Raw genomic sequence first — 27,713 nt, forward strand, 5'->3', positions numbered from 1 at the left:
AAAAGGCACTCCTTTCGTCCAGAGGATAGCTATGGCAGAAACTCCTAGCAAGTTTAAAATGCCTACGCTTCCGAACTTTGACGGGTATGGTGACCCAATATCTCACCTCAACAAGTTTGAGATACAAATGGACATTCAGAAAGTGTCCAAAGACGCTCGGTGCAGGATCTTCCCTGCAACACTTTCTGATGCCGCACAGGAGTGGTTTTTTAAATTCCCTCCTGCAAGTATAGTTTCCTAGGAAATTTTCGTAAAGGAGTTCTACGGACAGTTCTACGCGGGTCGTGTGCACCCGACTGAGGCAAACCAGCTGGTCGAAATACGCCAGCAAGATGGAGAACCACTGAAGGACTACGTCCAACGCTTTATGCGAGCAGCTGCTGGAGCAAAAACAGTGGGAGACGAAGGCAAGATGATGGCCATAACCGCAGGGGTTAAACGCTGCACGCCTCTCTGGGACAACCTCAGAAAACATGGAGTAAGAACTACCCAGGAATTCTTGGATCGAGCTGATCGATATATCAACCTCAGAGATGTTATTGCCAATGAAGGAAAGCCCCCAGGCAAGGATAAGGGGACTGTCGAGCCCGCCAAAGCCGCCAATGGATCCAAGCCCAACAGCAACGGCAAAGGAAACGGGAATGGCAACGGCAATGGCAAGAATGGGGGGAAACGGCCACACAATGAGCCTTCCACCTCTGACAATAAACGAGCCAAGAGTAACCGTTATGAACCTCGGTTCACCAACTATACTGCCCTAGTTGAGTCTCGGGGAGAGGTTCATCAGGCCACGAGTTCCAGTGTGCCTTATAAGAAACCTGCCCCCATTCGAAAGAATATTTCGAGAAGAGACACTACCAAGTTCTGTCGTTATCATAACGACTACGGGCATGATACAAACAAATGCAACCAGCTGTAGGATAAGATCGAGTTATTAGACAAGGACACTTGAGAAGATATATACAGGCCTCAGGAAATTCCCAACGAGAAGCTCCAGGTGGCAACGAGTAAGCGCCCACATGCCAACGCTCGCCACCTTTGCAGCCTGACCCCGTAACTGGCACATTGTTAACCATCTGTGGAGGCCCGTACCTCACGGGAAATAGCAGAAAGGCCAGAGAACGATATGCTCAGACTCTGCGTCACGACCAGGACATCGAGATGATGACTGTGGATGATCGCGCACCGAAAAAGGCTCGGTCAGAAGAGGGCGAAATAACCTTCTCTGATAGCGAGGCCCAACATGTCTGATTCCCACATTCTGATCCGCTGGTCGTGGATATCCAAATGGCCAACATGATGGTGAAGAGAGTGCTAGTTGATACAAGAAGCTCGATAAACATCCTGTATAATTCTTCGTTGGAACGCATGAAATTGTCCGTTAAGGACCTGGAGCCCTACAACCAAACGATATACGGCTTCTCTGGTGAGGGACTCGCCCCCGTAGGATCAATCAGACTACCGGTGACAGCAGGTACAATGCCTGCTACCAGGACATTACTCGCTACTTTCATAGTATTCGATTGTCCTTCGGCGTACAATGCCGTCATTGGGAGGCATATACTTGTTGATATACTGGCCGTCACCTCTATGTGGCACTTAGCCATGAAATTCCCAACAGACGCAGGGGTAGGACGCGTGTTGGGGAACCAGAGGGAGGCCAGGGAGTGCTACAACGCCTCAGTCACGAAGGTGAAGAAGGGAACGTCAAAGAGCACTCCCCCAGATAGGTTGCAGATGGCAATTGATATACAAGCCCAATCTGGTGATGAAGTCACCAAATAGGGTGTTGCCCAAAGTGAGGATAGAGATTTAGATCCTCTCTTTGGGGATTTTGAAGAAAACGTTGGACCCGTTGAGGACCTGGAAGAGGTCCAACTTGACGAAAAAGACTCGACCAAAGTCGTGAAGGTCGGGAAAAACTTAGAACCAACCACGAAGCATGCACTGGTGGAGTTTTTGCGGAAAAACCAGGGAGTCTTTGCCTGGTCACACAAATACATGACTGGGATAGATCCTGTAGTTATCAGCCATGTCCTGAACGTAGACAAGAATTTTCCACCCGTGCAACAGAAAAGAAGGCTACTCGATAAGGATCGCTCGAGAGCCTTAAAAGAAGAAGTTGAAAGATTAAAGGAGAATGGGTTCATCTGGGTGACATTTTATCCATCGTGGGTCTCTAATCCAGCACTGGTTCCTAAGCCTAACGGCCTAATGACTGCTAGGTATATACTGGTCGATGGTGTTCTATACCGAAGAGGATATTCCATGCCACTGCTCAGATATATTACACCAGAGAAAGCTAAGAAGCTAATGAAAGAAGTACATGAAGGCTTCTGCGGGGATCACGCTGGGGGGCAAAGTTTGGCGAAAAAGATTCTAAGGCAAGGCTATTTCTGGCCAACTATGAACGAAGATTCAATGGAATTTGTGTGAAAATGCGATAAGTGTCAGAGATTTTCCAAAATCCCACGCGCAGCTCCAAACGAGTTAAAGCAGATGCAGAGTCCTTGGCCTTTCACAGTATGGGGTATAGACTTAATTGGATCCCTGCCAACAGGAAAAGGTGGAGTAAAGTACGCAGTTGTAGCAGTCGACTACTTCACCAAATGGGTCGAAGCTGAACCACTCGCTACCATAACGACCAAAAGAGTTCTTGACTTTGTCATCAAGAACATTGTTTGCCGATATGGTTTTCCTCGAAAGATTGTCTCAGACAACGGCACCCAATTTGACAGTGACTTATTCACAGACTTCTGCGAAAGGCACGAGATTATTAAAAGCTTTTCTTCAGTAGCGCATCCACAAGCAAACGGGCAGGTCGAAGCAGTGAATAAAATGCTTAAAGATACCCTGAAGAAAAGGCTTGAAGATGCTAAAGGAGCATGGTCAGAACAGTTGCCTGAAGTCCTCTGGTCGTATAGAACTTCTCATCGAACAGCAACAGGTCATACTCCGTTTTCCTTAGCATACGGGTATGAAGCTATGTTGCCCGTCGAATTAGATCCCCCCTCACATCGATGCATCACATACGACCAGGGCTAGAATAGCCAACTAATGATGGAGTCCCTAGACTCAATTGAAGAAATACGAGAACGAGCCCAACTCTGAGTCCCTGCGGTACCAGCAAAAGGTCACCCGGTATTTTAACTCAAAAGTAAAAGAAAGGAAATTTAATGTCGGTGACCTAGTGCTACGACGAGTTTTCTTGAATACCCGCGACCCCACTGCTGGAGTGCTTAGACCAAACTGGGAAGGACCTTACCAGATTGAAGAAGTCCTTCATCCGGGCACCTACAAACTTGCACACTTAAATGGAGATCTCGTTCCACGCTATTGGAATGGAGAACACCTGCGCAAGTATTATCAGTGAACAATTCTTCTTAAAGGACTGGCTTGTATTAATTTTTACTTTTTACAAGTTTTGAAAAAGGGTTAGCCACGTTGTTTGGCTAATCTCTTATAAGTGTAAGATCTTTTTAAGACATGATTAGTCCATTTTTAATACGAGATTATAAGGGAATGTGCGCAGCCAGTCATTCTTGCCAACCTTTGTAAAATTATTTTTACAAGTATTTGTTCATTATGTGTGTTGTTTTGCTGTATTATAAGTGTTATGTTTACTATCAAGCAGTAATGTTCGCACAGGTCATGGTCAAGGCAAGTGACCAAGGACCTAAAGCTCTTCGATCACATGGGGGGCATACAAGGTACATCGATAGCAAAGCATACCTAAGGGTATGTAAACACATGAACAAAATGAGTGAAAGCATGCTACGGTACTTAGAGTATTTTTCAAAATTTATGTTTTGTTAAATCAAACCAAAGTACTATGCTAAGTTCGGTCATGCGAACAAATGTTATAATAGATAAAAATATTATAATATCAATAAGGCAATCTTTTACACCACGAGTAGTGTTGCTCGGATGTAATTGTTCAATTAATAGTAAAAAGCTTTTACACCGCGAGCAGTATCGCTCAGATGTAATTGTTCAGTTATAAGTAAAAAGTTGCCCTTGCAGCAATAAAAATAAATTGTCTTTACAAACAGACCCGTGGGCCATCAAAACAAAATAAAAGAAAAAAATTTACTGGGCAAGAGGGTCTTGAGGATTAGGGGGAGTACCCTGGTCGGCAGGAGGGCCAACTTCAACATTAGCAGCAGGAGCCTTAGCCTTAGCCTTCTCCTCTGCCTCCAACCGGGTGGTGCACTGCGCCATCAGAGTTCTCTTCAACCGCTCGGAAAGATAGTTGAAGTTGGCCTCCCGGTTGTGCTTCCAGAAGTCGTAAAAGCAGAGGAGGGTGGCCTCCTTATACTTCTTCAAGTTCATGGCCCCTTCCTCCTCAACCTCCTGCACTCGTCCCTCGAGTTCCCGCACTCGCTCCTCGAGCTTCTTCGCCTCATCCCTGCTGGCGGTCAAATCGAGTTTAAGCTACTTGCACTCTTGGGTCACAAGTACAGAACTTTCCCTCCATTTCTGCCGCTCCTCGTTGGCTTTCTTCAGGGCCCCTTAACTGCCCTGAAGCTCCTTGGTGAGAGTGGCTTAGTCCTCGCACAGCTGCTCATTCAGCTTGGACAACTCCTTGTTCTCCTCAAGCAGCTTGTTGTTCTCATCCTCAAGATCTTGCTTAGCCTAGGCAAGGCTGGAGTCGAAGTTCTGTCCCTGAGAAACCAACGCCCCGGCACGACGCCAGCTAGCAGTTAAAGACAGCAGCCCCTGAAGACAAAGAATGAGATAAAGTAAGGAAAAGAAGTCAGACATAAATGATGAAGTAGCAGAAGATGACTTACGCTGACTATCTCATTCAACCCTCTGTTGATGATTTGGTCGACCTCCATTGAGGCAGTTTCATTGATGGCGGCCTGGCTGCGTCTGTGCTTCGAGAGCTTATATATCCGCTCCCTGGCCGACCCGACCATAAGGCTGGACAAGGAGCCTTCGGACAGGTTTTCCAAAGTCTCCTTGTCAGCGGCCCTAGAGGAGGGATATGGATTTACAGGTGTGGGCGTCGACTGTTCGGTGGGGGGCGGAGGTGTCGTGTTCTCCTTGGAAGGGACGGCGGTTGGAGTATCTTCTGTTTGAGCCTTCTTCGAGGGGGTCTTGCTGCTTTCCCCTCGAGCCCTCTTGTTATCCTTCTTCAGGACAGAAGAGGCAGCGGAAGCCTCGTAATGAGTGAAGACGTCTCCAGAGTCCAAGCCTGCACAAAGGGAAACAACTCGAGCAGTGAGATTAAATGGTCATAGGGGGAACAGAGATAAAAGTAAAAGGATTACAAGTAAAGTACCCGGGCTACAACTACTAGTCGTAGCAATATTTACTGAACTGCCTAGTTCCAGGAAGAAATCTGAGTTTAAAGAGGGAGCATTCCTAAAGTTGTCGTCCCCATCAAATAGATGAGAGGGAATTGGCAAATTATTTAAAAGCAAGATTATTGTACCGTTTACATCCGACGAATCGTTAGAAATTTCGGTAGGCTCGACACCTTTTGTTTTCCCTTGCCCTTGGGGACTGAAGGTTCCTCTGCTCGGGGGGGGGGGGGGGGGGGGCGGCAGGTTCCCTGATCGTAACCCTAGTTGGCCGCCTCCGAGGAGGCGCCTGAGGTTGCTGCTCGGGATCCTGTTCGGGTTCCACGTCAGCTTGAACATCACCCACTGAGGGTTCGTTCGTCGCAGATTGGGAGCCCCAAAGGTCGACCAGCCTAAGGTTGGCCTCGTTGACTAAGTTTTTTACACTCTTATCAGCATTTGGCATGCTGGGTAAGAGTGTTGCCCTTGACTCCATCCCTGGAGTAGGGGTTGGACGTAGCCACGGGCCTGGAACACAATGGATGTCAAGATATTATGACAGAAAGACACTAAGTAAAGAAGCTACTCGCGTAAGAATTTTTACCTCCTCGGGTGAAAGCCAGGTTGTCCGCAGCAAGGTCAGGAGTGAGGAAGTATTCGTGGTGATACTTCCCCACATTAGAGATATGGGTGGTGTCAGACAAAAAAGTGTGTCTGGACTCCTGATGGCAGAAGTGAAAAAGCCCCGTACCATCTTGGTTGGGGTTGGATTCAAGGTCAAAGAGAAAATTGACCTCATGGGGGGAAGGTACTGGCCATTTTTTGAGCTTATAAAGGATATAGAGTGCGGCCAGCATTCTATATCCGTTTGGGGTGATTTGAAAGGGGGCTACTTCGAAGTAATTAGCCACCCCCTGAAAAAACGAGTGAAATGGCAGGGTGGCACCTGCCTCAATGTGGAACCTCGACCAGGCGCTGTAATCCCCGCCTGGCAGGTTGGCGCGCTGGTCGATAGATGGTTTGACTAAGGTTGCACCCATCAGATTGTATCTATTTAAATAGTTGGCAATCATCTGCAGTGTCACCATACTTTAAGGGACGACGTGCCACGCAACGTCTGGCTAGTCGACATGGCAGGGGCAGGCATGCCTTTGGACATTGGTCTCCGGAGTGAATTCGCCTCGACCACTGGTCGAGGGGGCATTAGCAAAAGGCTGGCCTGGGGAGTTAGGGTTTTTCCTTTTTCGAGCTTTTGTTTTTGTTCGGGCCATTCTTTGGTTGGGAACTGGAGGACGGTTTGAATTAGGGCAAGAAAAATGGATTTCCTGTATCAAGGTAGATGGGTTCTCTTCGCCTTCGAGTAGTTGGGCCAAGAGATCATCTTCAATAGGTATTTCTCCTCCCCAAGGGTCTTGCATAAGAACTACAAACAGACAATGGAGGAGATAAGACACAATTTGCGAAGTAGTGTGGAAGATCGGGATAGCGTTGCTTACGTCTAAAAAACCAGCAGCATCCTACTCCTACACTAAGATTCAGCACTAATGGTTTCAAAAATGGATCAAAGAGGAAATAAACTGTTTTCTGAAAGAGAACTGTTTCGACTCCTAAAGGGTGGGAAAAAACTCAGTTTTTTCACCTAGCTTAAAGATTGAATTTTTATGTCGATCTTACGCCCTAAACCTATGATCCTAACTATCAAACTAGGTCCCAACCTATACAAGGCATAAAGATGCCCTCTTACCAAGCAATGGAAGGTTCATACAAAAATATCCTCATAAAACCCTACTCAAGAACACAGAAATTACAGAACCAAGAAACGGCATGCATGGTATAATGAAAAGCTAAAAAAAGACAGAGTGATTACCTGGGCAAAGATGGAGGTTCGGAAGAGAATGAAAAAGTTCGAGTCGGGAAGATCCTCGGCTAGGCGACTGTCTGGTTTCGAAGCTCTGAAGGCAAGGTTCTTGAAGTTCTTGACAAAGACGGTAAGAAAAACTATTTTGAGAAGAAAAAGGAGGTATTTATGGGGACCGAGGTATGGCCAAAAAGTAGCAATCATTATTTTTAATTCTCGAAACTGAAAAGGCTTGATTAGACATAATCATGTCACGGTTTTCAAAAACGCACGGGGATTCTGACAGACATTGTGGGGATATGAACGGTTGTTTCCTTAAAGTTTCTTTATTGCTGGTCGCACTAAACAAACTTGGGGGGCAAATGTTATCCAAAAAACAAGCATGGATGACATGGCAAGCATTTAGTACACGTAGCTAATATCTAGCAGAATTCGTGCTCGACTATGGACCAAGAAGACATCTAGTGTCACGACGTTCGATCTATTCATACGACCAACTTGGTCGTACGAATGCCATGTGCGGAAAAGATCTTATGCAGTTATGATAGTATCCGAAATTATCTCCCATGATTCCCTGAGTATTCGATTATTTAGGAAATGATATCTGTAACAAATTAATGTAAATCCTCCTTGAGCCTATAAATAGAGAAGGATGGCTCAAGGGAAAAGGATCTTCTTCTTCTTTCTTGCTTTCTGATCACTAGAGATTAGAGTTATCCTATTTGATATATTGTATTGCTCTTCAGAGGTTGGTGAAACTCATTGAACCCTAGTTCTTTGATCACTCCTTTGAATCCTATATCAATAACAATTCAAGTGGACGTAGGTTATTACCAGATTCTGGGGCCGAACCACTATAAACCCTTGTGTTCTTTATTATTTCGCCATCACATTCTTTCCAACGTGTTTGTCCACATCAAGCAAATTTGACTCCGTGTCAGTTGGCCAAAATCAGGGTCAACACTATCCAAATTAGTAATCAGAATCTAGATTACTTGCATCTCATATGCTTAGTAAATCGTATTAGCAACCTTTCATTAAAGATTCCTGTAAATCCTAAAATTGGCATATTTGATAGAAATATCGTTTTCTTAAAAGATCAATTTTTTTGTTTCCCTTTATTGTGTTTTTCGGAATTCACTTTCCCTTTCTTGTGATTTGTGTAATATTTACATTCCTCATTTAACTATATTTGATTATAAAGGGAATTAATATCTTTCAAATATTCAACACTTACTCAAAATCATTGCTGGAATATTTGACATTATATTTTCGTGTAGCTCAAGATTTTAAATTCAGGAAATTGTATCTTTAATATCATTAATTATTATTTCTATCCTGAGCATGTTTTCGATTCGACACAGGTCTGACCTATCCCCACCAAAATCGTATTTGTCGGATCAGCGTCTTCTAAAAAAGACAATTCTTCATCAATCAAGAATATCTTCAATTATTCTTGCCTTTATTAGGAGATTCTTTCTCAGCCTTTATGAGCACGAAAAATGACTCTATAAATAGAGCTCTAAAGGCAGTGAGAAAAAGTGGACTCTTAGATGCATAATTTGTGAGTGTATTGTAATATATGTGAGAGTTCCTTATTAGCATTCAAGATCATAGTATTCACGTGATCTTGTAGAAATATGAGTGTTTAGTTCTTTTGTGGTGAGTTTATACCATGTACATGAGTGAATACACATTGTAATTTGAACACAACTTTTATAGTCTTCGGGAGAAGATTTTTTACAAGCCTTGCGTCGGGAGGATGCAAGCACTCGCTGGCCATTAAAGGGAGTTCAAGTGGTTGAGCGTTTCAATCAAGATCAGATTAGTGAAGAGAAGTACAACAAAGTTGTGACAAATTTCAAGAGGGAGTCTTGTTTTGTTTAAGTCAATATTTTGTACTTGTGATTCTTTATTAATTGATTTTATTCTCTGGGCGTGGCCCCAAGGAGTAGGTTATCCGAAAGGGTTTCTGAACCTTGTAAAAATTTGTTGTGTTCTTTATTGTTTTGCACTATCTTTTTATTGTGTTCAGTTTCTATCGTGACAAGTTCGGATTCAGTCCTGATAGAACTGCAATCTGTTTAAACAGTTAATTACCATTCCGCACTTTAATTAATTCACATGGTTTAATTAATTTGGTAATTACTAAAAAATTGAATTTCAATTGGTATCAAAGCAGGTCACTCATTTCTGAGTGTGATCTTGGTTTATTCCGTTTGTTGTTCTTTTTCTTGCAATGTCTTTTTTCACAGAATGAGGCTCCATAACTCGCCCCCCTTTACTCAATGATTCGAACTATCCATATTGGAAAGTTAGAATGAGAGCCTTCATCAAATCTCAAGATGAAAAGGCTTGGAGAGCTGTTTTAAGTGGTTGGACTCCTCCAGTAGAAAGCGATGATGTAACTAAAGTAAAATCTGAATTTGATTGGACTGATGCTGAAGATAAACTGTCCAGTTACAATAATAAAGCATTACATGCTATTTTTAATGGTATTGGTGAAGGTTACATTAAATTGATTTCTTCATGTGTTTCGGCCAAAGATGCTTGGCAAATCCTTCAAACTCAATTTGAAGAAACTGCTGATGTCAAGTGTTCTAGGCTTGTTATGCTCACAACAAAATTTGAAAATGAATGAAAATGAAACCCTCACTGAATTTTATGAGAAATTGTCAGATATTTCTCACGAATATTTTGCTCTTGGTGAAAAACTTGAAGAGAATGTTTTGGTTCGAAATATTTTTAGAGTTCTCCATGACAGGTTTCAGACGAAGCTAACTGCAATTAAAGAAGCAAAAGATCTGGACAAAATAAAAGTAGAAGAATTGATGGGTTCACTCTAAACTTTTGAACTAAACCAACAAATTAGACAAAAAGGTAAGACAGAAGAAATCAAGGAGAAATCTATTGCCTTGAAATCTTCTAAAGAAAAGAAGGAAAGTTCGGATGATGAGGATGATGAGATGGCTCTGTTGACAAAAAAAAAATACATAAAGAAATTGGGAAACAAAAAGGCCATATCCAAAAACCCAAAAGGTAATTTTTCTAAACCTTTTGAGACTAATAAAAAAAGGGTATTCAGTGCAGGGAATGTGAAGGATTTGGACACATTCAATCTGATTGTGCAAATACCTTAAAGAAAAAGAAAGTCATGAAAGCCACGTGGAGTGATCAAGACTCTGAACAGAGTGATGAGGAGGAAAATAATGTTGCCTTAACCTCTGTTCACAAAGGTATGGTTTTCTCTTCAGTTGATTACAATAATATGTTATGCCTTAATAATTTTGTTCAGAATAATGAGAATTCTGACATTGATTCTGATGATTCTGACTTAGATGAGGAGTCAATAAAAGAGTCTTATAAAATAATGTATGATCAATGGCTGAAAGTTTGCTCTTAGAATCGTCTATTGGCTAGCAATAATAAAAAGTTTGTTGAAAAAATTGAAGAACTTGAGATGATTATTGCTTCCAAAAATGATGAAATTAATTATAAGTAAAGAAATTGATCTTTTGCAAAAAGGTGTCAAAATGCTTAATCCTAGATCTGGAATATTGGATGATATTCTCTCTGCAGGAAAAAAGGCTGGTGATTACAGTGGATTAGGATTTAATGGATCTGAATCCTCAAGAAAAACGATTTTTGTAAAATCTATGAATTATTCGACTATTGTGCCAACTAACCGTTTTACAGGAACAAGTAACTCTGCCGAGACCACGAAGTTGTCATTTGTTCCAACAGATCTACAACTAAAGAAAATTTCTCCAAAAAGAAACATTGGACAATTTGTACCATTTTGTCATTTTTGTGGGATGAAAGGACACATAAGACCTAAGTGCTTTTCTCTGTTAAATTTGTTTAAAAAGAATTATGTTAAACACTTTGGTAGTATGAATCAATTCTTGACCGAAAGAAATTCAAAATAAAAAACAATATGGGTCAAGAAATTTAACTCTATTTGCTTGGCTACTTTTACCTGTCATAAAATGCATGCATCTAGTTCATGGTACTTTGATAGCGGTTGTTCAAGACATATGACAGGCACCATACTTACCAACTTCAAATCCTTGAAGTGTGGAGCAGTAACATTTGGGGATAGAATGACAGGAAATATTTTAGGTAAAGGTACTCTAAACATTGAAGGGTTACCGAAACTGAAAAATGTGCTTCTTGTTGATGGGCTGAAAGCCAACTTAATTAGCATAAATCAAATTTGTAACCAATGTTTTCTTGTTAATTTTTTGCATGATGAGTGTAATGTTATAAATCAAAGTGGTGACATTGTTCTCAAAGGTTCTCGTTCTTTGGATAATTGTTACACACTCACACAAAAATTCACATGTCATGCGTCTTCATCAAGTTTTAATAATACTGACTTGTGGCATGAAAAACTTGGACATATAAATATCAAAAACTTGAAAAAGATTGCTAATGCAAGTCTCTTTTGTGGTATACCCAAGCTGGGTAAAGAATCACTTAGTAAGTGTGAATCATGTCAATTGGGAAAACAGTTGAAAATTTCCCATAAAGCATTATCTGATATTCATACTTCAAATGTGTTAGAATTATTGCATATGGATCTCATGGGTCCTATACAAGTTCAAAGTATTAATGGTAAGAGATACATTTTTGTATGTGTGGATGATTTTTCTAGATTTACTTGGGTAGATTTCTTAAGAGAAAAATCAGATACATTTGAAGTTTTTCAAACACTATGTACAAGGCTTAGAGTTGAAAAAAATTGTAACATTGGAAAGATTGTAAGAATACGAAGTGATCATGGTAAAGAGTTTGAAAATTCTGTTTATGATGAATATTGTAAATCTTTTGGAATTTTTCATGAATTTTCTGCTCCCAAAACCCCTGAACAAAATCGGGTAGTGGAATGGAAAAATCGTACTTTGCAGGAAATGGCTAGAGTTATGCTAAATAGCAAAAAACTCACAAAGAAATCATGGGCTGAAGCAATTAATACAGCTTGTTACACAATTAATCGTGCTTTTCTGCGTCCAGGTACAAATAAAACTCCTTATGAAATCTGGAAAAGTAGAAAACCCAATGTCAATTATTTTCATGTATTTGGGTGTCTGTGTTATATTCTTAGAGATCGTGAGAATCTGGGAAAATTTGATGCCAAAAGCGATGTGGAAGTTTTTCTTGGATATTTCACCAATAGTAGGGCTTATCGTGTTTATAACATGAGAACCCAAACTATTATGGAATCAACTAATGTGGTTGTAGATGATTTAAAAGATTTTTCTGAGTACTCCCATGAGGAGGAAATTGACAGGCTCATTGATGTTCAACATCATAAAGAAATGGCAGATCTAACAGCACAATCTTCGGAGGCGACAACAGCCCCTGCTAATGTATCAAACGCTGATTCTGTCAAAACAACAACTGGACAAACAGAGAAGGAAAATCCAGTATTTCCTCTGACTCCGTTCAAAAAGAACCATCAACCAGAGTAAAAAAGAATCACCATTCTGATCTTATTTTGGGAAATCTTGAAGAGAGTATGGTCACTCGAAAGAGGTATGTAAATTTGGTTCAATTTGTTTGTTTTACTTTTACTTTGGAACCAAAAAATGTGAAGGAAGCCTTAAATGATGAATCATGGATCAATGCTATGCAAGAAGAGCTAGATCAATTTACAAGGAATGAGGTATGGATCCTTGTCCCTAGACTGATTCATACTAATGCTATAGGTACAAAGTGGATATTTAAAAATAAAACTGATGAATTTGGGACCATAATAAGAAATAAAGCTAGACTAGTTGCACAGGGGTACACTCAAGTTGAAGGAAATGATTTTGATGAGACATTTGCCCCTGTTGCAAGACTTGAATCCATAAGATTATTACTAGCTATTTCATGTGTTCTTGGTTTTAAATTGTTCCAAATGGATGTAAAATCCTCCTTTTAAAATGGATTTTTGAATGAAGAAGCTTATGTGGAACAACCCAAAGGGTTTGAGGATCCTTACAATCCTAATCATGTTTTAAATTGCAAAAAGCTTTGTATGGGCTAAAACAAGCCCCACGGGCTTGGCATGAGAGACTAACTCATTTTTTGGTCTCAAAGGGGTACAAGAGAGGGGGAGTAGACAAAACACCTTTTATAAAAAAATGTTGATGAAAATATTATGATAGCACAAATCTATGTTGATGATATAGTGTTTGGTTCTACTAATGATTCTCTAGTGCAGGAATTTGTGAAACAAATGCAGGAAGAGTTTGAGATGAGCATGGTAGGAGAAGTCAATTTTTTCTTAGGACTTCAAGTGAAGCAGTCAGATGAGGGAATTTTCATTTCACAAAGCAAGTATGCAGGAAGTCTAGCAAAAAGATTTGGACTCGATGCATCTAAACCTGCTAAAACTCCAATGGGTACTACGGTCAAATTATCTAAAGATGAGAATGGGAAGAAAGTTGATCCAACTCTTTACAGAAGTATGATTGGGAGTCTCCTATACTTAATTGCCAGTCGCCCTGACATCAGTTACAGTGTTGGAGTGTGCGCTCATTTCCAAGGGAACCCCATTGAATCTCATGTGACTGCTGTAAAAAGAATTATTCGTTACATCAATAATACTCTTGATTTAGGCATTTGGTACTCCAAAGAAACAAATTCTAACCTTGTGTGTTATAGTGATGCAGATAGGGCAGGAAACACTGATGATCGCAAAAGTACAAGTGGTGGTTGTTTTTACTTAGGAAACAATTTGGTCTCCTAGCATAGTAAAAAACAAAACTCCATCTCCTTGTCAACAGCCGAAGCTGAAGTACATTGTTGCTGGAAGCTGTTGTACTCAACTTTTGTGGATGAAACAAATGTTGGCAGACTATGGGTTTGATATTAAAACTTTAACCATTTTTTGTGATAATACAAGTGCTATTAATATCTCCAAAAATCCTGTTCAGCACTCTCGCACCAAACATATTGACATTCGTCATCATTTTATTAGGGAACTTGTTGAAAACAAAATATTGATTTTAGAATATGTTGAGACTAACAAACAAACTGCAGACATTTTTACTAAAGCTTTAGACACGGTCAGATTCGATTCCCTCAGGAAACCCTTGGGGGTTTGTTTTATTTGAAATTGCCAATAAATTGATTATCTTGCCTTGTATATGTGTTTGTGTAAATCTCTTGTCCTGTTTGGAAGAAATTTGATGAGCATATTTTATATATTTTAGAAAATGATCGTTATAAGTCCTATACTTTGTTTGGAATAAAAAACCATATTTGAAAAATTATAGACCATCCAATTTATATTTGATCAAATCATTATGTTTGTATGAGCATTCCTTAATCCAGTTTCTTTTTCAGGCTCCATTTTGGAAAAGAACTACCTATACTGATGTGTGAAAGCTGACACTGAGTAAGTTGGTACTAGGTAATTAGCAATTATATTGGAGGATACTCTACCAGTGTAAAGGGCTACCATAAGTATAAGAGTTATAGCATCCATTATGGTTACAATTTGAAAAAGGCTACAATTTCCAAATATGGGCAATGACCCTAGCTTTAAAAGGCAAAAAAAGAAACGCCAAATTGATTACACATGCACACACACATGCCTGTTGACTAGATTGTGTAAGATGGTTGTAAGACTCATACATATAATGAATTGATTAAAATATGTTTTGTGATTGGTATATTTTTCGAATTATGGTCACTTAGTATTTGAATTATAACTCATTTCTCTAATTTGTGAAAAATATGGTTATCTTGTTTCTTTTGAATAGGACTTGACATTTACATGGACACATATGGTATGACAATTTACATTCTATTTTAAAAAAAAATTATAATAAAAATAAAATAAAATTTGATTTGGACCGTGCACTAATATAAAAAAAAAGGTTTGAAAAATTATTTGATGCAATTTATTTGTTTTATTCTCAATATATTCTAAAATATTAAAAAAGTTTCTAATTTTAAGGTGTGAAAGAATTTGTTTTAAAAAGGGAGATATTTTGGCATTTATCACATAAAATCCAGTTACCCATTTTTGAACTTGCCTCATTTGTACACCGAATACTCTATATATTCGAATTCACTTTGGTTGTTTCATACTCAGTGTTTTCTTGTTTGTCTCTCTCACTTATAACCAAAGTGTTTAGGGATTTTCTTTGTGTGTTTCACTTATTTCATTCTTAGCAGCCATGAAGACTCGAGGCCATGGTTCATCTTCCAAATCTGTGAAGTCTTAGCAGGAGATAGTTCCTGAGTCAGTTCCCACTGCCACTCCTCCCGTCCCAGCATCAATCCCTGCTGTCTCGCCTCCTACAGACCGTCGACCTAAAACCACAGCAAGAAAGAAGGTTCTTGCTCTTCCGGGTCCTATAGGATCTACCGTACTTGGAGCTTCAAGTAAATGAGTTACTTTTCCCAACCTCGATGCTCAGCCAAACCAAGCCTCGGCAGCTCCACTCGCCTCTTCCGAAGGTCAAATAAAAGCCAAACCTGCCTTGACTACAAGTCATTCCTAATCAATCTCCACTGAAGTTGTGTCTGATCCATCTGATCATGACTCTGAATTGTCGTTATCTCTTGATGTTTTGACTCCCAAGGCAAAGGGCAAACGCAAGACCAAATCTGCTGGAACAAAGAAAGGCAAGAAGTCCGAAGTGGCTCCAACAAAAGGTACCAGCTCCATCTCTGATTCATCTCCTTTTTCCTGATTTAAATTAAAGGCAAAAATCAACCCACCTCCTTGCACCTCATCGGATGATGTTTCTCTTGAAACGGAAGATTCTCAGCCTGAGTTGGACCATTCCTTGACCGAGCCAAATCCTGATGTTCCTCTTGATGATTTGGCGGAGGAGACTGAATATGAAGAAGACCCATCAGAAGCCTCTCCTGTTGCATCTGATCCAAAAGGCACCACACCTTTGGCATTTCCCGAATTGTCTTCCAAACTCCCTAAACAAAAAGGTGCTCCTGTCCATACATCTCATTCTCTTACTTTTTTGTTTTAATGATAATGAGAAAAACATGCAATTTTATGAGCATCGTCACTTTATTAGTGAGCGTAATTTCATTTTTGCTCCTCATCGTGTTTTTGGGGTCTTACTTACTTTAGAGGAAAGGGGTTGGTTGTGATCTTTGTCTGGGTTTGATGGGTTTGTGCCTCGGTTTGTTAAAGAATTTTATGCAAATTTGAATGATGAGTTGTTAGACCAATCTTCTTTTATGTTTCATAAAGTGTATGTTAGGGGACATTGGTATAAGTTTGATCCTACTGAAATTGCTAAAGTCCTCAATCTCGTTCTTGTTGAGATTGATGATTCTATTGAGTTTGCAAAGGATAAAGTCTTGTCTGAGTTGGTTGGTCAAGCTATGGTGTGGGAACCAAGCACCTCTCTACGAGTCTCGGATCTCACTCACTATTATGGTGCTCTTTTCAAATTTGCAATGTTTAATTGGATGCCTACCACTCATTCATCTACCATCACTCAAGACATGGCCTTTCCATTGTTCAAAATTGGGACTGGAGTCACCATTGATCTTGTTGCTGTTATTTTTTATCAAATCATGTCCTTGAGTGGTGCCAAACGCAAGGGTCAACACTTGATGTTTCCACAAGTCATTTACAAACTTTTGGACTCTTAGTGTCCTTTGAAGAAGTCCCATGAGACCTTTACTTCTCCTTTGGTTGGTCCTACCTACACTGTCAAAGATGACCATGCTCCGTCCACAGCTCGAAAGGTCAAAGGCATTAATGTGGCTGGTTTTGGTTCTGGCAATGTTGTGACTGACACTCCTGCTGTCCCGAATGATCTTGCTTCTGTCCAGACAGGAATTACAAGTCTCTCTGACCAGTTCACTCTCATGGAGGATACTCAGCGCCAAATTCTTGCTTCATTGGCCATTATCAATGCATCCACCTCTCTTGCTCCATGACGATTACCGTTCCTTTTGCTTTCTTTTTATTTGCTTTTGCTAAGTGTAAAAGAACACTAGATGTGTCTTTCTTTTGGTTTTGTTTCCTTTGTTCTTTGGCATTTTCTTATACAATAAGGAGGAGAGAGAGTAACTCTATTTTTGGTACTTCGATTATGTTGTTTGCCCTGTTGTTTCTCATTGGATTTTGTTAACTGTTTTATCTTGTGCTTTGGTTATTTTTGACTCTTGTGATTTTAAGCACTTACTTGTGTTTTGCAGGGATCTTTTAAAAATAGATATGTTTTGTCTATAAAATTGCCAAAGGGGGAGATTGTAAATCCTAAAATTGACATATTTTATATAAATATCGTTTTATTAAAATATCAATTTTTTGTTTCCCTTTATTGTATTTTTTGGAATTAATTTTCCCTTTCTTGTTATTTGTGGAATATTTACATTCCTTATTTAACTTTATTTTATTATAAAGGGAAGTAATATCTTGCAAATATTCAGTACTTATTCAAAATCATTGCTGGAATATTTGACATTATATTTTTGTGCAGCTCAAGATTTTAAATTCAGGAAATTGTATCTTTAATATCATTAATTATTATTTCTATCTTGAGCAAGTTTTCGATCCGACACAGGTCTGAGCTATCCCCACAAAAATCGTATCTGTCGGATCAGCATCTTCTAGAAAAGGCAATTCTTCATCAATCAAGAATATCTTCAATTATTCTTGCCTTTATTAGGAGATTCTTTCTCAGCCTTTATGAGCACGAAAAATGACTCTATAAATAGAGCTCTAAAGGCAGTGAGAAAAAGTGGACTCTTAGATGCATAATTTGTGAGTGTATTGTAATATTTGTGAGAGTTCCTTATTTGCATTCAAGATCATAGTATTCACGTGATCTTGTAGAAATATGAGTGTTTAGTTCTTTTGTGGTGAGTTTATATCACGTACATGAGTGAATACACATTGTAATTTGAACACAACTTTTATAGTCTTCGGGAGAAGATTTTTTACAAGCCTTGTGTCAGGAGGATGCAAGCACTCGCTGGCCATTAAAGGGAGTTCAAGTGGTTGAGCGTTTCAATCAAGATCAGATTAGTGAAGAGAAGTACAACAAAGTTATAACAAATCTCAAGAGGGAGTCTTGTTTTGCTTAAGTCAATATTTTGTACTTGTGATTATTTATTAATTGATTTTATTCTCTGGGCGTGGCCCCAAGGAGTAGGTTATACGAAAGGGTTTCTGAACCTTGTAAAAATCTGTTGTGTTCTTTATTGTTTTGCACTGTCTTTTTATTGTGTTCAGTTTCTGTCATGACAAGTTCGGATTCTGTCCCGACAGAACTGCAATCTGTTTAAACAGTTAATTACCATTCCGCACTTTAATTAATTCACATGGTTTAATTAATTTGGTAATTACTAAAAACGGAATTTCAATTCCTTACTTTAATATGTTGCTGACTTTTTATTCATTATATATGATCTTAATTCTCCCGTACTAATACAATATCATATTCTCATAAATGAATATGGATTTTTCTAATATTTATACAAATTATTCAAGCAATAATTATAACATTTAAATATAATAAAATTGTACTTTTATTTAAATTAATAAAATGACTTTTCACATGCTTTTAGGGCCTAACAGGTAATTGGCGGGGGGTGCACCCTCTGCCCCCATCCCCGCATATTCCCTATCGGGGGTGGGGCGGGGAATTCCTCTGGGTACCCATTTATTTAAAACTAAAATAAACAAGGTTAGATTACCTAAAATAATTTATATGTTACACTATATTAATCACTCAAAATATTAAATATGTCCAAAATATAGTTAAAAATCTTTAAAAAGTTACTAATATGCTACAAAATCACATAAAGAAACATGTACAATAAATTAAAAAGTATTATAAAATAAATAAAAAAATTAAATGGTCTCGTTGGGGCGGGGAGTGCAATCCCGGTCCCTGCCCCGTTTAACATTCGAGGTTTAAAAATGGCCCTCGTCCCCACCCTGTTCCCCGTTTAGGCGGGAATCCCCGCCCCATTAGGGGCGGGTCCCCGTGGAGCCCCGTCCTCGTGGGGAAAATTTCCATCCCTACGAGCAACTATCGAGAAAAGTCAATTTTTTATGAAAATCTTGATTTTGAAGGCCTTATTGAGCTGACATCAAGCAACCATCGAGTAATGTCGATTTTTTGCAGACTTAAGAAAAAACCGAGAGAGAGAGAGAGAGAAGAGAGAATAGGAAGAGTTGGGTGCAAAAATAATGAAAGAGGTATTGTAATGTAAATATACTAAGGGTTTTTTTTTAATTTGAAGCCCCAATAATGCATAGAAATTGAAATTTTCCTTATTAAATAAATATCTCATCTATTATCATGTTAGTTCGTCAATATGTAAATTCGTAGTTCTAAATACCAATAATTTAATTTAATTTAACTATAAATTATTTCACTTCAAATCCATAGTTACAATCTCAAAACTATTGTATTATAATTATTAAAATATACTATTTTAACTTTATAAACCCTATGTTATTTTTCCCGTCCATATGCGTTTGTTCTGGATTTTTGTGCTAGTACATATGATATATAATTGCGCAATGCATTACGTATATTAAGGTTACTTATTAATGCAAGAATCGAAAACGTGGACTAATAAATCGACTTTCAGTTCTCAACAATATCAATTTGCCAAAATTCTAAATAAAAATTGGCCAATGCTTTCATTTCAACAATGGCCAATGTATTTTTGCTCTTGATTCGTACATCTTGAATAAAATTTGGCAACTGTCCACATACTAATAAATAATATATATTTATATATATATATATATATATATTTTTATACACAAATAAGGACTCGTTATGTTGTAAGCTTAATTTGATGAAATTAGATTCACTTTCAATTTGTGAAAATGAGATTTGATTATTATGGCACGTGCCCTTTAGCATTCCCAAAATATTGATACGTTAAAGCTTTTATTATGGTTTTCTATCATATAATAATAGTATTGCCACGCGTATTTTGTAAGGACAATAAAAAAAAAACGAGTAGCTTGACACCACCATCTATTTAAAACATTTATTATTATTATTATTATTAATAACTCAAAATCAATAATTTATTTATTCATCATAATTCAACATCTCCATTGCTTTTAACAGAAAAGAATACTCATAAGCAGTTTCCTCACATTGACCATAGCGGCCACCCTCACCAAAATGTCCTCCACTCATATTTGTCTTCAGAATAACTGAACCAGAACAATTAGAACATGTACTATCTCGAACTTTGGCCACCCATTTAGCAGCTTCCCAAACTCCAACCCTGAAAAATGCAAATAAATACAATATAAGAGTTAATAGTGTAAGCTTTTGAATCAATGTGAGTCTTTTAATTATGAACAAATAACAAGCACTGTTACTAATTTATAATAAGAAAATATGTAATGAGTTATGCTTTTGAAAAGGAAGGAGACAGAATCATTGTATTCTCTTTTCTTAGTTATCCAAATTATGTTTTAATCGTATAATAAACGGAATAAAGAATGAGAAAATAAAACTCTTCCATCAGTTTTATTCAATATGCTAAAATTGAAATGAATAGGCAAATATACAACAAATATACAGAAGCATTCTTCGTTCCAACTTTTAATTTATAATTGACAGAAAATACAGGGAAGGAATTTACCTGGAGTCATGAAGAGAAGCTGTAACAAGCATTGAAGGATAACAACTTCCTCGAGAAATGTTATCATAGGGCGAGTAACTTAGAATATACTCAAACTGCGACTGTATCTGAGGATTACCAAATTCTTCATAATCCAGAATTGTAAGAGGCAAATTATCATCTAACAGAGTGTTGCATATATCAAGAAATGGAACCTGACATAGTTCACAATATCAAGAAAGGGAGTGGTATAAGCAAACATCAATAGTATATCATATGTAGTTCACAATATCAGAAAAGTAAACAGAGAAGTTATTCTTTGGAGAGCTCAAATTAACCTTCAAAATTGCAGCACGAAACAGTTTTGGGTACATATTTATAGCTGCTCCCAACAGAAGACCCCCTGCACTATATCCAATAGCACCAAGCTGAAGCTTATCGACATACTCCTCATTAACAAGGAAGTTCGCACACGAGACAAAATCATCTACTGAGTTTTGTTTACACGGACCGCTGCCAGATTTATGCCACGAACTATCCCCACCACCACCTCTGCCATTATAAACCACATAGTCATTTTTAAATATCACAAGTACAATTATTCAAAGTGACAGTGTGACACTATAAAATTAGTCAATCACATAACTTAATACTTTTTCTTCAAAACATTGGATAAACAATCAAGTGCGAAAGCAAACCAATTTCAAATTTTAAAAAGCTATTGAGGCTTACGCTTCGAGGTGAGGCGATCAAAAAATGCCTCTGAAGCTAAGCCTCAGCAGGTTTATTTGAGGCTTAAGCCTCGACATGTGAGCTAATGCCTCTGAGGCATCTGATGCTTAAGCTGTCTTTTGGGCTTTCTAAATGTATTTAGTGTTTCTGATTGGGTTTTTTATTTGGGTTTTTGTTTTTTTTGATGTTTTTAACACATTTTTGCCTTTTAATTGGTCTATATCACAACTATAAACCCAAACTCCAAATAAATAAAACATCCTTTTCCTGCCCCTATTCTCAGCATCCCATACGTGTTCATATTACACTTCTTAATTTCTCCAGCCTCCATTTTTAGAAAATTTCAAAAGTGATGATAATGATCATGAAAATGAGGACTTCTTAGTCTTTTAAGTTATTTAACACTTTAAGCTCTACTCTTATGTTATTGATTAGGATTTTTAATTTTAAACTTTTGATGAATTTAGTTTCTGGTTTTGCTAGTAATTTCATAAATTTTATCTTTTTTAATGCAACGCCTCACCGAGCTAAAGCAAAACACCTCAATACCCGATTAAGCTTTTTCAATAGGATTTTTAGCATAACAACTCCTTGAACTATATGTGATTTAGCAAATTAGTCCATAAAATATAGAAGGTAGCAACTAAGTCCCTAAACTCATTAAACAGTAGCAATTAAGTAAGTCCCTAATATGTGATTTTTTGACTAATTTTTTATGGAAATGATTGCATGGCATCGTCAAAGTAGAATCATTGATGTCTTTAAACAAACACATAATTATTATCATATGTTTCAGGAATTCAGTACACTCCTAATCCTAATAGTAAACTTATTATCAATCAATCTCTAGTGAGTCAATTATGAAAATTACCTGACATCAGCAAATGCAACCACCCAACCTCGATCGAGCAAACTCAGGCGGTTTGTACACCAGCTTTTCTCTAGAACTTCTCCATATGCTCCATATCCTTGTAAAAGACCGGGGACTGGCCCTTCTGCCAGGCTGCTCGAGAGTACAATATAGTCAAAGGAACTCTCGTGCCATCAAAAGAAACAACTTCCTTTGTTTCACAGCAGTATGCATTAGAAAATTCCTTCCACATCTGTGATTCACTATACTGAGATACTTCTTCACCATCATGTTTGAAGTCAAAAATTTCTTCTGTATCTACTTGACAGAAAACACCCTTCACTTCCTCTTGCTGTACAACAGAGAATCTCCTTCTTGACATGTCATAGTCAACGATCATATCAGGCATCTGCATATGATTTCATTTCCCTCATTAACTAAAAATAAAAATCACAACGTAAATAGTTACTTAAATCCTCCATTTCAGGCAACCTCATCACAAGGCTACAAGATTAAAAAAATGAAGGTTTCTTTAAGCTCATTTTGTCAAATCTCAAAAAGAAAAAGAAAAAACCAATCGAAACCTAATAAACATTTTCTATAATTTGCCGTATTAATATAGTAGTCACAAACTGAATGAAAAATTAAAGGAAAAAATTTGTAAGCCCCAAACATCGTAGATGTATTCTACTGATCTGAAGTCTGACAAAATAGCTGATTACTAAAATGAGAGAGAGGAGGGGCTGAGAAAGATCATTGCATAAACATGTATACATATAATATATCACTTGCAATCGAGCTAGTTAAATTCATACCACTGGAGATGAAAGCACCACTCGGAATACTGAGTTAGTGAAGTCATGGTTTGAACCAGGAGTGACACTACATGAATTTGAAGGCAGAGGGAAAAACCAGGTATTAAGATTCCCAATCTCCAATACGTCCTATAAAACAAGAGAATCACATAACAATGATTAGATTTTGGTGTGTAAAGACCAGAAGTAGATTAAACATTTCAAAAATTTCTTCTCTTATGATAAATAGTGGACAGCCATGTCTTACCAACAGAACAAAATCCAGCTACAATTTAAAACTAAAAAAAAACTCAAGCAATGAAATAATAATAATAATATGTATATACATTTATATATGTAGGAAGCTGAATTTGAGTACCTCACAATCAACATCAATAGGCAAATTGATGGAACAGAAAGCAGGGTTACCCTTCTTATTGAGAAAAAGCACCAGAAATCCATCAAAGATGTCCATATCTTGTATGGTTATATCTCCACGTGGAATGATAATATTCTAATAAAAGAGAATTGTGGCAACAATGAAAAAAAGAGTTGTGATTTATTTAAAGAGTCAGCATTGAATAACTAAAGAACGGCACATTTTCAGAGAGGGAGGATGATATAGAGCATGAAACATCCGTATTAAGAAATGAAGAAATAACAACCCCGACCTGCCAATTAGTCGACTGTATATCTTCAACAGGGCATCTAGCTAGGTAAAAATCCTCACCAGACCACGCTTCATTTGCGCTCATTGGAGCATTTGTAAGAATATAAAACAAACCATGGTGATGCTCAAGAAAGTATTGGACGCCAGAAACACGCTCTCGTATTTTTCGCAGACCACCTGATGGGTTGGCAGCATCTATAACATAAACCTGTAGTTTCATATGCACAAGGTTAGCCTCGTCACGTAAACACTCATAAAGAGAATGTTTCAATGTAGATACTATTTAAAACATTAAACTGCTATTTCTTTTCATTCCTCGGATGAAGTCCTTGAGTTTGAATTCACAGTTATGAACTTGCCGTCTTTTGTGCTTGTTATGTCCACACAAAAGCTGGAATCACTCTCTGTAAATACAGGAATACCATCTGTATTATTGGATTGTAGATTTAAGTACATAACCCTGAAATAAGGAGGAAAAAAAGTGAGAAAATATCTTTACTACATTAAAAAAAGGACAAAAAATGAAAAAAGTTTGCCTGGAAGGTCGTTGATTCTCATCTGATTGGGTACAAAACAATGTACTGCCGTCAAGAGCCCATGCTAAACTCACAACTCTATGAACTTGTAGTTTTGGAATAATAGATCCAGTTGTAAGGTCCTTGACTTGAAGAATGAACTGTTCACTGCCAGAAACATCAAGTGTGTATGCAAGAAAATTGTGATTTGGAGACACTCGACACATCCCCACATGCACATAACCTACAACTTCGAAAGTACAGGCAGATTTACTAATATATTTTAAAATTTATATAAAGTAAAAAGAAATTATATATGAGTAAAAGAAAAGAGCTTGCCGTATTGCCCAGCAATTTCATTCCAATCAAGCAAAATTTCCTCTCTTCCTATTCCACCCCTTGCATATTGGAGAGCAGTCTTAACAAAATTACTTTTATCAGCATTTGATTTCCTATAAAGAACTGGGTATTCCTTTCCTTCCGGAATGTCCTGGTAATACAGCCTGATCAAATATGACTCAGTTACATAATTCCCAATACTTAAAACATAATTTCCACCAACCAAGGAAGAGCCAAAGCATTCTATAAAAAAAATATATAGCAAAACTGTCATCACACTTTCACTCCTCGCTCCAGACACAAATACAATACAGATTTTCCAAAGATCCTGAGAGCATTCACTGAAAAAGATCATAGCAAGTTCATGCAAAGTAGAGCAGGTTGTGATGAACTTAACTAGTGGTAACTTGGGGCCTTGGGTCAAGTATTAACTGTAATAGTTCATAAAAAAATAAAATAAAAAGCAGTCTAACGCTGCAACTTCAATCAAAACAAGAACGGTTACCAATCAAAAAGGAAAAGCACCAAATTAGTGAGAATTAAGAAATGGGTAGGAGGGAAATGAGCAAACCATGGTCCCCAAGGCTCAGGAGGAGTGGAAACCTTAGTGGGCATTCGTTGAGTCATCTCAGAGAAGAGAGTTCGTTGCAGGTTTTGTGTGTCAACCATGAAAGCTTGAGCATACGAGTTTTCTTGATCAAGATACCGAGAAAGATCAGGGTCTTTTGTGTTGGACATCCAATGGTAAGGATCTTGCCACGTTCTCCCATGAGCAGAGACTTGAAATGGGACCTTCTTTGGGACTGGAGGAGCAGGGGATTGTTGCGGGGGTGGGAAATGGTGGCGCCTACAGAGAGAGGAGTATCGTGAGGAAGATATATCTGAAAACAGGCAAAATGGGAGCGAGAACGACGCCGTTATGGTTGGGCACTTGAAGCGAAGGAGAGCGGGAAGTCTCATTATGGCATGGAGCTTGGAACTGGAACTGGAAACTGGAAGTCGGAAAGGAATAGTAGCAGTGGCAATCGAGCTCAGTTACAACCCAACGGACTATGGCCAGTTTATTGTTTTTCGGCCCAAATATTGTCTTTATTTAGAAAAAATTACATCAAAGACGTCTTAAACATAAAAGTAGAATATAAAAGGAAAGTTACAAAAATACATTAATATTTAAACAAAAATATGAAAAATACTGTGAATTACAAAAATACATATTTTTATTTTTATAAAATACACATAGGACAAAAGTGTAAATATGAAGTGACATAATTGTAAATACAAATTAATAAAATACAGTTTTTTTGTAAATATTTGTCACATATTTGTATATATCTAGTACAAATTAATAAACATATTAGTAAATATTTGTCACAAATTTGTAAACATGTATTATATGTTTGTAAATAGTATTTAGAAAGACTAATTATAAAAAATCATTTTTGTAAATAATATTTACAAACTTTTTTGTTACAAATTTGTGAACATTTATTACATGTAAACAATTTTACAAATTTATGAGCATATATTACGTGTTCATAACTCAAAATTACTAATTTTGTAACAATCATTACAACATTGTAAAACCTAATATCTTTAAAACATAAAAATAGGAGTCTCTTTTAATTTATATGTACAATAACACATGCTTTCTTTCTCTAATAAAAAAAAGTATATAATGTAAATATCTAAATCTCACGCTAAGAGCACTCCCATTGCTCCTTCAAAGTATAGTGTTCTTCAAAAATTTGAAGAATCAAAGCATAAAGCACCTTCCAGCAAGTGATATAAACTAGTTCTCTATTTTCTTTATTTTCATCTCTATATGTAGAGAAAGGATAAATCTCCTTTAAACATTTTTTCATTTTTTTCAATCTTTCTCTAATTAATTATTTTATTATTATTTATCTTTCTCTTTCTCCTTCTCTTCTATTTTCTTATTTTAGTTAATACAAAATATTTAAAAATATAATATTTAAATGAGATAAAAAATATAGAGAAGTTGTTGTATGGTGTAGTGTAAAAATCTGATGAAAATAAAGAAAGTGAGGTTTTGGTGGTATATTTTGAATGATAGAGTAGATGAACTGTTGGGGTTGCTCTAATAAAAATTAAAACAAAAAAAATTTAAGCATTTTCTGTTATCCCAAAAAAATGGAGATCGATGACGTGGCAATAGAGGTGACAAGTGGCAGTACATGGTCCGTAAAAGACACATTAAATAGTCAATAAATACATTGACTCCTCAGAGTTGTTATAAAATTTTGACTGGCTTGAGAAGTGTCATGACCGACCAGGCATGACCTTGTCCGACCAGTCACGACATTACTGCCTAGGAGTGACATTGCTGCCCAAGAGTGGCATGCTAGACCAGAGTGCCATGTTAGAGGAGACACATGGCATGCTAGACCAGAGTGCCATGTTAGAGGAGAGACATGGCATGCTAGACCAGAGTGCCATGTTAGACGAGAGACATGACATGCTAGACCAGAGTGCCATGTTAGGCCAGCATGCACATGTCCTCGCACTTGCATATGTCCAGCATGCATGTGTCCGACCAGCACTTGCATATGTCCAGCATGCATGTGTCCGACCAGCACTTGCATATGTCCAGCATGCATGTGTCCGACCAGCACTCGCATATGTCCAACATGCATATGTCCGACCAACAAGTGCATGTCTTACCAGTAAGTGCATGTCTTACCAGCAAGTGCATGTTCTGCCAGCCAAGTGTGTGACTGTCCAGTAGAGGTGTGTTTGACCAGCTTGAAGGAGATATGGGTCGACCAGATAGAAGAGGACTAAGTCAAGATTCCCAGAAACGGCTTCAACAAAAACCGGTCTTGGCACACGCGGGAATATCTCATTTTTCCCACAAATTGGGTGTTCTGTTAAATTTTGAATATTTTTGTAATTTAAATATATAAGAATAATGAAATATCCCGATTCTAGGGGATATCAGATGTATGATCCTAAGCCTATAAATATATGGCTTATGGGATTAGAAAGGGGCTTCTTCTTTTTTTTGGACTTTTGGGAAATTTTGGGTCTGAGTTTTCTAGAGAGAGAAAGTGCTTGCATCT

The 27,713-nt window shown here is 37.8% G+C and overlaps 1 protein-coding gene across 1 annotated transcript; it reads right to left on the bottom strand.

Moving 5' to 3' along the window:
• Positions 1 to 20,171: 20,171 nt before the first annotated feature.
• On the bottom strand, positions 20,172 to 25,699 carry LOC133822863 (uncharacterized). The gene is given in 12 exon segments (XM_062255319.1): positions 20,172 to 20,391; positions 20,755 to 20,948; positions 21,072 to 21,285; positions 22,337 to 22,451; positions 22,454 to 22,724; positions 23,131 to 23,259; positions 23,489 to 23,623; positions 23,781 to 23,987; positions 24,077 to 24,239; positions 24,316 to 24,538; positions 24,634 to 24,797; positions 25,205 to 25,699. Coding segments are annotated over 12 exon segments (2,406 nt in total). The 5' UTR covers positions 25,594 to 25,699; the 3' UTR covers positions 20,172 to 20,189.
• Between the last annotated feature and the right edge of the window lie 2,014 nt (positions 25,700 to 27,713).

This window comes from Humulus lupulus, chromosome 3, assembly GCF_963169125.1.
Source record: "Humulus lupulus chromosome 3, drHumLupu1.1, whole genome shotgun sequence".
NCBI lineage: Eukaryota > Viridiplantae > Streptophyta > Magnoliopsida > Rosales > Cannabaceae > Humulus > Humulus lupulus.